Source organism: Salvelinus namaycush, chromosome 22 (assembly GCF_016432855.1).
Source record: "Salvelinus namaycush isolate Seneca chromosome 22, SaNama_1.0, whole genome shotgun sequence".
Taxonomy (NCBI): Eukaryota; Metazoa; Chordata; class Actinopteri; order Salmoniformes; family Salmonidae; genus Salvelinus; species Salvelinus namaycush.
Window position 1 is genome coordinate 12,654,793 of NC_052328.1, and position 13,494 is coordinate 12,668,286.

Consider the following 13,494-nt stretch of genomic DNA (forward strand, 5'->3'; position numbering starts at 1 on the left):
GCCATTAGAGTTCTGGAACAAATGCTCCATGAATTTCGTACCTCAAAATATCAACTTTTCATATATACAATATATAACATACGTTTACTGTACGCATCTTCAGATTGCTACTACAGAAATGGGTTATGGTTAGTAAGAAAGTGAGTGTGGAGTTGACCGTTAACATCTGGAAACCTAGCGTCTCTGGCTCTGAGAGGGTACGTTACGTTGGGCGCCATGATGGCTGACCTCCTGTTCCCAGGGCCCTACTGTAAGTACAGGCTGCAGGAGAAAATGACCACCTTGAGCCAACCACCCTGCACGGTGACAGCCCACGAGACCTGTGATTGGTGGGTTTGTGAGAGACATGCTTTGTGATTGGTGAGCCTGCAGGCTGTAATTTCCCAGTGGGCGTGAAGCTGACAGAGTCATGCGGGATGAGGAGGAAGGAATGCTCTGAGGAATAAAGATAGTATAGCTGCATACATTTCTTCTCTTCTCATTGCTATCTTTTTTTCCCCAGCTTCTTTGGGATGTTTAGTGAGTGATTACTATTTCTTCATTAGACTTTTGATAGGCCTTTCCTACCAGGCCCTCACCTCCAAAAGACACAATGCACTTTGTGTCAACTCCAAAGGGTTTACTTCCTGAGAGCTTCATGACAAATTGTACCTCCACCATGACCTCACTTCCTGTTTACTCCCCAGCCAACTTCCTGTGTTTGGTAGATAAACCGGCGAAGGTCACCACGAACCCTGAAGCACATCCAGATGTGTACGCATGCAATTATTTTTTGGGCGATTATTGAACACATGCAATAGAAACCAGGTTAAGGGTGATAGATTGTTCCATTGCCATTGTCAAGGCAGGGAATGGTTATAGAGCCTTTCAAGTCTTATGAAACCTCTGCTCTCGTTGTATATGGGAATCGTACACAAACCCCACCTGATAACTGATGCTGGAGACTGGGTTTGGGTGTGTCTGTGGGGGGAAAGAGGGAGGGGGTCTTGTGACTTGTCTGTTGAGTGAATGAGGGGGTTAAGAGTATTTAGGGGAATCAGAGGATGGAAAAGAGGAAGTCTCTCTTCATTTTTATTGTGGATAGTCAGATAGCTACAACTCACATACTGGTCCAGATGCAGTAATGAGAGACGTGAATCCCGCTGTACTGCAGTCCTGGATCCCCACCTGTCTTCCAAACACAATCGATGGCTGCTTGCTTTGTTGCTGGAAGAAGAGAGGGAGTGAGGGGTGAGAAGGCGAGGGGAGGGGAGGAAGGGGTACAGGGGTATACAGCCCCGGGGAGCCAGGGGTGTCAGTGGCTCTTTGATCCCAGTTACGCCCCGCATGAAGAGCACAGACCTAAAGAGAGGCACCCCCACACCCCGCTGTTACCCCCCATTCTGCCTTGACCCTGGTCTGGTCCCTTGCCTGGCCCACAGCTCTGATCCATAGGGACAGGTGAACTAGATACTGGAAGAGGCTGAGTCTCACGGGCTGGGGTCTACACACACACACACACACACACACACACACACACACACACACACACACACACACACACACACACACACACACACACACACACACACACACACACACACACAGGAAATAATGGAGAGTTATTACCGCAGCGTTACAATTATTTTATTCAAAAATAGTTAAATAAACTCTTCAAAGACTGAAATTAACACTAAGTGGCATAAAATAACCCCAGTGTTGGTGTTAATTACCAGAGGTAAGTGTGACTGTGTCATTTTCACTCTGTGTAGAGTAAAATACTTAAAACCATGCCCATCATTACCATACAGTATTTCCCAGCATGCTCTATTGCAGTTTGATTTGTAGAATTGTTTGTTTCAATATCTGTGTTTTTGCATGTACATTGATTGACGCATCAATCTTATGCAACACAAAGATAAATAAAAAATAAAATAAATAATCCAATCTGTTAGTTAAACGTATTGCACCTGTTATTGAAATGGTTGTTCCCGTATAGATGGTTTAGGTCAGGGTTCCACAACTGGCGGCCCGTGGGTCCGAATTTGTTCCGCGGGTGCTTTTATTCCCCCCCCCCAGTTCTCTGAGCATTTAAAATAGACAACACTTTATTAACTTTTTTATTTTATTGTTGTTGGACATAAAAGACTGTAAAAACAGAAAATCAGCTCCAAGTGATTTTAATTCAAGAAATCTATTCCCAAGTATAATAGACAGACTTAAAAAAAAAACTTTATTAAACAAGGCAAGTCAGTTAAGAACGATGACGGCCTACACCGGCCAAACCCTAACCAGAACGACGCTGGGCCAATTGTGTACCGCCCTATGGGACTCTCAATCACGACCGGTTGTGATACAGCCCGGGATCGAACCAGGATCTATAGTGACGCCTCTAGCACTCTAGTGCCTCAGACCGCTGCACCACTTGGGAGACCCATGCGACACATGTGATCATATGCAAATGTCAGCAAGGTTTGAAATTATTATGTTTCAGTCAAACATTATATCTGTTTGGGTTTCTTGCGGATAATATGCAGTTTACAGATTATTGATACTTATTGCCCGCTGACAATCCGCTTGAGAAAATATTGGCCCATGGCTGAATCTAGTTGATGATCCCTGGTTTAGGTACTTATTTATACATCTTTCTAACCCTGGCAGTCATTCTGAATGCAGGCTATGGGTGAATAAAAATGTGTATAGTTCATTTAATACTTTTACTTTTGATTCTTAAGTATATTTTAAACTAAATAGTTTTAGACTTTTACTCAAGTAGTATTTTACTGGGTTATTTTTACAGGGCAGCTAGGTCAGAGTGTATCAGGTGTAACTTCTGGTGGGTCACCCGGGGTGATGTCTGGCGAGTCCCCTGAGACGAGGTCTGGAAGGTCTGGAGGTAGCAGGACCCTTGGGATTGGGAACTAGCACGGTGCTGGTAAGCAAGACTGGAGAGGGCCCAACGTCTTCTGTAGCTGCAGGCTGTGGCTCCATCCTAGGAGTAGGTGACGAATTCACCGCTGGCTTTCGCTATAGGTCAAGAGTGGCAGAGGCAGGTGGAGACTTCGTGGTTAAAGGTTTCAGGGCATCAGACAGTTGAACCTCAGGCACCAAAGCATTTGACTCAACTAGCAGAGGATCCCCACTGGGAGGAGAGGATGACTCCGCAACAGCGACCAGAACGGGCCCCATGGAAGTGGCTGGCTGTTGCTCCACGATTGAAGCGGGAGTCTCCTTAACTATGGCTTGTCGAGGCTTTGACTGAGGGGGGTGCAGACCTTGGTGTGGTTAACTGTGGCCTCTGAAGTTGCTTTCGTCTGCCGGGAACCTAGGCCGCTCTGGGGAGCAGAAGCGGACCCGAAACCTCCGTGCCTCTGGCTGGGGGGGCCTAGAGGGATGTCGATCGGCAGAGCAGTAGCTGGACCACCTCGGGGGGAGTTGGCGCTTCCGACAGATATAAAGTAGTCTCCAGCCGTGGGGGCTTGGAGCGAAGTCAATCTGGTGAATAGCTGGGCCACCTCGGGACGTACAGTGCCTTGCAAATGTATTCATCCCCTTGCTGTTTTTCCTATTTTGTTGCATTAAAACCTGTAATTTAAATTGATTTTTATTTGGATTTCAAATCGCCCGGCTAGAGTGGTGGCGGTAGTGGTGCTCCTACGGTGGTGACTCAGGCCGGGTGGACCTAAAGTACTCCCTCCTGATCTCTTCTCTCTCATAGAGCAACTCCTCGTAGTCCCTCTGCAGCTCCCAACTTGAGAGGGTGTGGTCACGCCTTGACCACAGACGAGACCTGGAACAGGGCTGGTCAATGGTACAATGAGAGAGGTGTGTAGGGCCTCGCAGCTCAACTTCCTCTGGGATGTGACAGGTTTGTGTGGGTGGTGACAGCAGCCCCATACAGCTTAGAAATGCAGGGAAAATCGTCTGCATCCTGGGGTGCGGAAACTGGTAATTTATTAAATTTTTTAATTTAACCCTTATTTTACCAGGTAAGTTGACTGAGAACATATTCTCATTTACATCAACGACCTGGGGAATAGTTACAGGGGAGAGGAAGGGGGATGAACCAATTGGATATGATTAGGTGGCCATCATGGTATGAGGTCCAAATTGGGATTTTATCGGCTAATGAAGCCAATCTTCCTGTAGTTAGTCAGAAATCCAGCGAAATGAAGGACTGTGTAAAAACAACTAGCTGGAGCGCGACTGAGCAGTTGGCTTCTGAGCCCTCACCCGCTACGTACTTAATAAGAACAAGGTGGATTTTTCTCCTTTCAGGGTTTGTATTCCTTGTCTTCGTCTTGATTGGAGCGACTTGGAATCTTACTTGTTGTGGTTATTTCGATGCTTGTACAACATTCAGGTATTTGTGTTAATGTCCACAATAAAAAGTCATCAGAAACCGTGTGTCTTGTTTGTTTGGACAACGTTAATACTCTGACCGGAGCGGGAGGGTGTAGTGTCCAGATACGCATTTCCAAGTGCTCTGATTGGTTGGGAAAGGCAGGGCTATGATGGACAACTGAGTTAGGCTAAGCAGCCAAACTAACGGGACTTAAGGGAAACTAAGGGGACTGTGAGGGTAAGTTAGGTAGAGTGGAGGGGAGCAGGACGGCCTTTTTTACAGCCGCCCCAATATTTATTATGGAATTACTAACATCCACGAAAAGGCCTCTAACCTAAATGGCATTGTCTTTAATTGGGGCCTATAAAGGGCCAAAGTCTTTCAAAGGCCACAGGCCTCAAGGGGGAGCTTAGTCTAAGGGGACGGTGAGGCGAAGTTAGGTAGAGAGGAGGGGAGCAGGACGGTCTTTTTGACACTAATGTTAAGGAAGTCTCAAGGTTCTGCTCGCCTGAGTTAGAATACCTCATGATAAGTTGCATACCATACTATTTACCAAGAGCGTTTTCATCTATATTTTTCATAGCTGCCTATTTACCACCACAAACCGATGCTGGCACTAAGACCGCACTCAACGAGCTGCATAGGGCCATAAGTAAACAAGAAAATGCACAAGCAAAAGCTTGAATAGGAGGTACCAGTGTTCAGATGAAGCAGAATCTAATCTACAGGACTGTTTCGCTAGCACAGACTGGAATATATTCCGGGATTCATAACATATGTACGTCGTCCCCACAGTGACCGTACGTACACGTCCCAACCAGAAGCCATGGATTACAAGAAACATCTGCACTGAGCTAATGTCTAGAGCTGCCGCTTTCAAGGAGCGGGACACTAATCCGGATGATTATAATAAATCCTGATACGACCGCTGACTTATCAACACCATCATCCCAGACATCCTCGACCCGCTCCAATTCACATACCGCCCCAACAGATCCACAGATGATGCAATCTCTATTTCACTCTACACTGCCCTCTCCCACCTGGACAAGAGGAACACCTACTGTATGTGAGGCCCTCCCTCTCCCTCTCCATTTCCCTCTCTATCTCACCTGCTGTCTCGACCTCTTTGCTCGGCTCTGAAAAGCCAACTTCTACTGTATAACCACTGTGATTATTAGTTGACCCTGCAGGTCATCTATGTGAAAATATACTACATTTGATTTATTGATTGTATGAACTGAGTGGTCGTAAATCTGATTAGTGATGAGCTTGGAAGGCACTATGCTGTTGTACACTGAGCTGTAGGCAACAACACTTCCGCCACGCTGACCCTCAACATGGGGCACCCTCAGGGGTGCGTGCTTAGTCCCCTCCTGTACTCTCTGTTCACCCACGACTTCATGGCCGTGCACTACTCCAACAACATCATTAAGCTTGCTGATGACACGAAGGTGGGAGCCTGATCACGGATGAGACAGCCTATAGGGAGGAAGTCAGTGACCTGGCATAACTCTACCTATATTACCTCAATTACCTCGACTAACCGGTGCCCTCGCACATTGACTCTGTACCGGTACCCCCTGTATATAGCCTCGCTATTGTTATTTTACTGCTGCTCTTAATTATTTGTTACTTTGATTTATTTACATTTTTTAATATATATATTTTTTGTAGGTACTTTTCTTAAAACTGCATTGTTGGTTAGGGGCTTGTAAGTAAGCATTTCACTGTAGGGTGGAAGCCTGTCACCTGTTGTATTCGGCGCTTGTGACAAATACAATTTGATTTGATTTGATTTGACCACCCATACTTAAAAATGTATGCACGCTTGACTGTAAGTCGCTTTGGATAAAATAATCCGCTAAATGGTAGATATTATTATTTACATTACATATAAGGGGAGAAAAAGAGAGTCGGTAAAGGAAAACAGAAAGGTCTGCATTTGTGTCCTTGCGGGTTTTGAGGGACGAAGATTTGAGTTGAAAGAAGACAGAGTTGTGGGAGAGAACGAGATAGCAACAGAGAGAGATGGACAGAGAGAAAGAAACAGAGAGAAAGAGAGAGAGAGAGAGAGAGAGAGAGAGAGATGTTTGTGTTTGATTCACTAGGCCGACAGTGGATCCATTGTCCTGTCTCCCTGGTCAAGTCTTTAATGAAGGGAACCACGGCCAGAGAGCTGGCATAGGCCATCAACGGACTCACACAATGATTAACACTCTGCAAACATGTTTGCCCAATGCCAGGGCCTTACAATAGACTGCCCACACACACACCGCTATCCCGCACACAGCCCAGCCGTCCACAATACAGCCATGGGCCCACAATAGATTACCCAGACAGTACTGTGTGCCGTCCTCCCACAATACATTACAGTAAGTCATGCTGCCCTGTCCCTTCAATAAACTAGCTTCATACAAACCATGGCCTGGAAATGTCCTTCCTCTACTGCTGCCCAGCCCTAGTCTTAAACCCTAAGCTGGCATTACTCTCTTAGCCATTCACCCATATTCACACTGCCATTCTAGATCAACATTGAGCTCAAAAACCTGTCCAACATTGAACGTGAACTATTAATGACTTCATGATGGATGATGATACCGCAATACAATGCTTGAGGTTTGCCCTAATCACAGATCTAGGATCAGATTGCCCTATCCTCCGTTTCTAAAAAACCCATGCCGTCCTAAATGGTAGATATTATTATTTACATTATTGTTGGATCGTCAACAATAATTGAAGGTGAGTTATTAATATGTAATAATTATATTCTTAAAATGTTTGCTTGGGAATAATGTTACAATGAGGTTGGTAAAACTACCGTAACATGTAGAAAACACCAATAACCTGTGCTTTTACACTGCACATAATGTAACGCTGATGACTTGACACATTATTATTCGAAGCAACTTCAATCATTTATTACATCTTAAAACAGAAAATGCCATGAAATATGTTACAATTCCTCTCCCGACACCCAATTGAAATGCAAAAGTCAGATTTCTGTATTTCTCCTGTATTGTCTGTATAGCTTCTGTTTCTCTGCTGCACATCCTTTGGTCATACCTGACAAAAGTAATACAGTAGGATTTGGTTAAGATATATCGTGAGGTACTGTTATATTATACTGTAACAATACTGAATGGTTTTGTGTTGATAACATAAGGAGCATTAACACCGTTAAGGAGCATTAACACCGTTAAGGAGTAGTAACACCGCTAAGGAGCATTAACACCGTTAAGGAGCAGTAACACCGTTAAGGAGCATTAACACCGTTAAGGAGCATTAACACCGTTAAGGAGCAGTAACACCGTTAAGGAGTAGTAACACCGTTAAGGAGCAGTAACACCGTTAAGGAGCATTAACACCGTTAAGGAGCATTAACACCGTTAAGGAGTAGTAACACCGCTAAGGAGCATTAACACCGTTAAGGAGCAGTAACATCGTTAAGGAGCAGTAACATCGTTAAGGAGCATTAACACCGTTAAGGAGCAGTAACACCGCTAAGGAGCATTAACACCGTTAAGGAGCATTAACACCGTTAAGGAGCAGTAACACCGCTAAGGAGCATTAACACCGTTAAGGAGCAGTAACACCGTTAAGGAGTAGTAACACCGTTAAGGAGCAGTAACACCGTTAAGGAGCATTAACACCGTTAAGGAGCATTAACACCGTTAAGGAGTAGTAACACCGCTAAGGAGCATTAACACCGTTAAGGAGCAGTAACATCGTTAAGGAGCATTAACACCGTTAAGGAGCAGTAACACCGCTAAGGAGCATTAACACCGTTAAGGAGCATTAACACCGTTAAGGAGCAGTAACACCGCTAAGGAGCATTAACACCGTTAAGGAGCATTAACACCGTTAAGGAGCAGTAACACCGTTAAGGAGCAGTAACACCGTTAAGGAGCAGTAACACCGTTAAGGAGTAGTAACACCGTTAAGGAGCAGTAACACCGTTAAGGAGCAGTAACACCGCTAAGGAGCATTAACACCGTTAAGGAGCAGTAACACCGTTAAGGAGCATTAACACCGTTAAGGAGCATTAACACCGTTAAGGAGCATTAACACCGTTAAGGAGCATTAACACCGTTAAGGAGCATTAACACCAGTGATGGTAACACCAGTGAAACATTTTTTTCATCAAGAGTTCATCAATCATGCAAAGATCTATGAATTACGTGATTTCATTCATTGTTTTTCTCATAATTACATTTTCCTTTACATAAAATGGACAAACACCAATGACACATTTGATTTAGACACATGATATTACCAAAGATATCTTTAAAATGGTAGTATATTGGGAAAGTGTGCAGACTCAGCATGCACCTCCATAAATCCCGCTCCTTCAATGAACCATTTGCCACAGGAAGTTTTTAAAATAGCTGTTTTTGTAATGATAACACCAATGATATTGAAGGACACGTATTCATTTTAAATGATTCAAATCGTCGTTTTTTTGTTTATCTATTCAGTAAATATAATGCTTTTATTCAATTCATGGCATTCAAAGTAATATACATTACATTTCTATTGATTTCTATTGATCACCATTGGGACAAGCCAATTTGCTTGCCCCCAGTATTTTCCACAAAGCATACAAATATGTTTTGCAGTATGAATGACTTACATGTTTTCTTTTTAAATAACAGTTTAATTTCTGTTATTTTAAAGTGTTTTACATGGTGCCAACGTCCAGGGACACCATTCCCACCACAAATCAAGAATGGTCCATCTCCTCTGATATTTACCTGTAACTAGCAATGTGTTGATAGTAACGTACACAAATAGATAATAATATTGCATCTAATAACACTGTATCTAGACCCTTTTATCTTATTCTCAATCTTTCTATACTGCCCACTTCTTCAAACAACTCAAAAAGACTGATAAAGGAGGTCTGCGTGGCTTCTATTGTCCTCAGTTCCTGCAGTAGTTGAACTTTCCCTTGTTCCCATTCATTCCCATTGTACTTTAGATTGCATTCACCCTGATAACCTGCCCGTGTGAGAAGTTCACCTCTGGAGGCTACTACAGTAACACCCTGCTTCCGTCCCAAATGGCACCGTAGTCCCTTTGTAGTGCCCTACTTTAGATGGGCCCTGGTCACTATAGTGCACTGTGAAGGGAACAGGGTGCCATTTGTGATGCATACACTGTCCTAAAAAAAGAGTGAATCTCAGTGGGAGAGACTTTGTGTCTACTGCAGGGGAGAGGAGTTGAGGAGACCATAAACACTGAACAAAAGTATAACTGATAACATGCAACATAAATGCAACATGAATTCACTAGGCCCTAATATATTGATTTCACATGACTGGGAATACAGATTTGCATCTGTTGGTCACAGATAACTTTAAAAGTAGGTTGGGGCGTGGATCAGATAACCAGTCAGTATGTGGTGTGACCACCAGTCATCATGCAGCAAGACACAACTCCTTCGCATAGAGTTGGTCAAGCTGTTCATTGTGGCCTGTGGAATGTTGTCCCACTCCTCTTTCTGCTGTCCAGGGGCTGTATGGTGGTGGGGTTAGGAGGGGGAAGGAAGAGGGGTGCGGAAATAGGGGTTCACCGCTGCTGAATCCAGATTCCTTCACAGTGGCCTCTGAAAGGTTGTGTGCATGCATGGAAATATGTGTCTCCACGTGTACACACACACACACAAAGTCATGCAGAGCCATGCATAACACCCATGACCAGGTGCACATGGGGAAGACCAGACAGAGTGCAAAGCTGCAAAGAACACAGAGTCAGGTACACAGGGGGACGGCAGTAGCGCTGAGGTTAGAGGGATGGACCAGCTGTGGGAAGGTTGTTGGTTTAATCACTGGGCCGGGCGACATACGAATGGAACTGAAACTGTCCGATGGAAGGCTTCTGATCCTTTATACCATCTCTTTCTGTTGTGCCCTTAAGCAAAAACATTTAACACAACACAATTGCTCTCCATCCAGGGGTGCAGCACTGTGGCTGACCCTGTGCCTCTCAATGTGTGCGAGTGTGTGTGTCTGCATTTCTGGTGGAGTTGGGAAAGGCAGAATGCACATTTTCATTCTAATCAATAGGCAAAAGTCATAAAAAGACTAAACATGCAGGACAGTCGGACAGACACCCCGCCACCACACACACACACACACACACACACACACACACACACACACACACACACACACACACACACACACACACACACACACACACACACACACACACACACACACACACACACACACACACACACATCCAACGGTACTTCTCTCCCCTTTCGCTCAGAGACACATCCCACTGGGCACAGACGTCAATTCAACGTCTAGTTTTTGAATTCAATGTAAAATCAACCAAACATTTCCCCATGTCATTGGATTTAGGTTAAACGTCGGGTGAAAAAAAGACCACATTCCTTTATGTTGATGACTTTTTGCAATGACATTTTTTTATTCAACCAATTTTGGCTCAGTAAGATGTTTAGTTATTTCACTTGGCCAGGCATCAGATGGCAGGCTGCTGCTGGGTCTTTGTCTGTGTGTGTTTTGGCCAGTATGTGGTGTGTCTCCTGACAGTGACACAGGTGTGTTTGATCACACACACACACGCACACCTTACACTGGCCACCCACAGACCCCACCTGGCGAAACAGACAGGAGATAGAGATATGGCGGGAGACGGGAATATTAGTTTCTTCTTGTTGATTGTCTGGACGTCATTCCTCTCTCACCACTTCAAGGAGGTCTGAATGCTTTTTAAAATTTTGATTTATTTTACCCCCCTTTTTTCAATCTTGTCTCATCGCTACAACTCCCCAACGTGCTCGGGAGAGGCGAAGGTGGAGTCATGCGACCTCCGAAACATGACCCGCCTAACCGCGCTCCTTAACACCCGCCAGCTTAACCCGGAAGCCAGCCGCACCAATGTGTCAGAGGGAACACTTCAACTGGCGACCAGTGTCAGCTCACAGGCATCCGGCCTGCCACAAGGAGTCATTAAAGCTCGATGAGCCAAGTAAAACCCCACCGGCTAAATCCTCCCCTAACTCAGATGATGCTGGGCCAATTGTGCACCGCCCTATGGGACTCCCGGCCACAGCCGGTTGTGGCACAGCCTGGGAAATGAACCCGGGTCTTTAGTAATACCTCTACCACTGCATGCGCTGCGCCACTCAGGAGGCCCCTTGAATTATTTTCGAAAGAACCCCAATTATGGATCACAGCAAATCGAGAGCTTGGTACTGTAAGGTTCTATCTGCGTTTTTTGTCAACATTTTATTATTGACATTAGTCTTGTTCTGTTCAGCGTTCTCTACCGATATAGTACCCAAATTCATGTTGTTAAGTTTAAAAAAAAACAAGATAAAACATTGCTGACACCATTCAAACCAATATTTTGGGAACTTTAAAGCCAATTATCTCAGAATTATATTTTTTGCATTTAGAACCTTACAGTCCCAAGCTCTCGAAGTCTCTCAGTGATTTAATTTGATTAACCGGGTCAGAACACCAAGAAGACAATATCAACACACCAAAGGTAAAAAAGGGGTAAACATCACCTGTATTCGGATGACAAAACACAGGAAGGGAGAGTGTCATGAGGAAAGAGACAGAAAGGAATATAGAGACCGTAAAAACAGAGAGGAATGGAGCATCCAGAGTAGAGTCCTCGGTGTAACGCGAATCCGACCATCAACCCTGGTGAGACAAAACCGCGACTCGTCAGTGAAGAGCACTTTTTGCCAGTCCTGTCTGGTCTAGCGGCGGTGGGTTTGTGCCCATAGGCGACGTTGTTGCCGGTGATGTCTGGTGAGGACCTGCCTTACAACAAGCCTACAAGCCCTCAGTCCAGCCTCTCTCAGCCTATTGCGGACAGTCTGAGCAATGATGGAGGGATTGTGCGTTCCTGGTGTAACTCGGGTAGTTGTTGTTGCCATCCTGTACCTGTCCCACAGGTGTGATGTTCGGATGTACAGATTCTGTGCAGGTGTTGTTACACGTGGTCTGCCACTGTGAGGACAATCAGCTGTCCGTCCTGTCTCCCAGTAGCGCTGTCTTAGCCGTCTCACAGTACGGACATTGCAATTTATTGCCCTGGCCACATCTGCAGTCCTCATGCCTCCTTGCAGCATGCCTAAGGCACGTTCACGCAGATGAGCAGGGACCCTGGGCATCTTTCTTTTGGTGTTTTTCAGAGTCAGTAGAAAGGCTTCTTTAGTGTCCTAAGTTTTCATAACTGTGACCTTAATTGCCAACCGTCTGTAAGCTGTTAGTGTCTTAACGACCGTTCCACAGGTGCATGTTCATGAATTGTTTTTGGTTAATTGATCAAGCATGGGAAACAGTCTTTACAATGAAGATCTGTGAAGTTATTTGGATTTTTACGAATGATCTTTGAAAGACAGGGTCCTGAAAAAGGGGCGTTTCTTTTTTGCTGAGTTTATATCTCATCTCTCTCCTGTCGTGCCCAGTGTGATTGGCTCTTCTCTTGTTGTGGTCTGGTGTGCTCAGCTGAGGGGCAGAGCAAGATCTTTTTTAAATCAGTTACTTGTGACTATGGCGTCTAATGTAGACGAGTTAATTTGTGTTCCTTCAGAGGAATTGTTAGAATTATGTACTAAAGAACAGCTGTTGAAGATAGCTGAACACTACCAGATTTAAATGAGTGATAAATGTCGAAACCATTCTGTTAGGATGATATTGAAGGCCAATCTGGTATACTCGTTGGTACCACTGGGGCAGCCTCTGTCGGACTCGCCACCTCCCCAGCCGTCTCCCCGTTTTGTTACAGTGGCCGCTCCGTCTGTTAGCCCTAGTCGTCTTTATTTTGAACAGCAGCAAGAACTACTTCTGTTACAGCTAGAGCCCGTTCGTGTTACAGCTAGAGCACGATCGCGTTTCAGCTAGAGCCATTGTTACTTGTATATAGTTTGCTTTACAATTCTGTGTTTCCAGCTTTGTGGCAACAGTTTGGAGAAGGCCCTTTCCTGTTTCAGCATGACAATGCCCCTGTGCACAAAGAAAGGTCCAAACAGTAATGGTTTATCGAGATCAGTGTGGAAGAACTTGACTGGCATGAACTGAGCCCTGACCTCAACCCCATCGAAAACATTTGGGATTAATTGGAACGCCGACTGCGAGCCAGGTCTAATCACCCAACATCAGTGCCCGACCTCACTAATG

At 44.9% G+C, this 13,494-nt stretch overlaps 1 protein-coding gene across 1 annotated transcript in view; it reads left to right on the top strand.

The window, feature by feature from the left end:
* The first annotated feature begins 219 nt into the window (after nt 1–219).
* The window catches only part of LOC120017399 (alpha-2,8-sialyltransferase 8F-like), a 64,413-nt gene continuing 51,138 nt past the window's right edge, over nt 220–13,494 (top strand). Inside the window, exon 1 of the mRNA XM_038960147.1 lies at nt 220–329. Coding sequence (XP_038816075.1) covers nt 220–329 — 110 coding nt within the window. The remainder of the gene's footprint in view (nt 330–13,494) is intronic.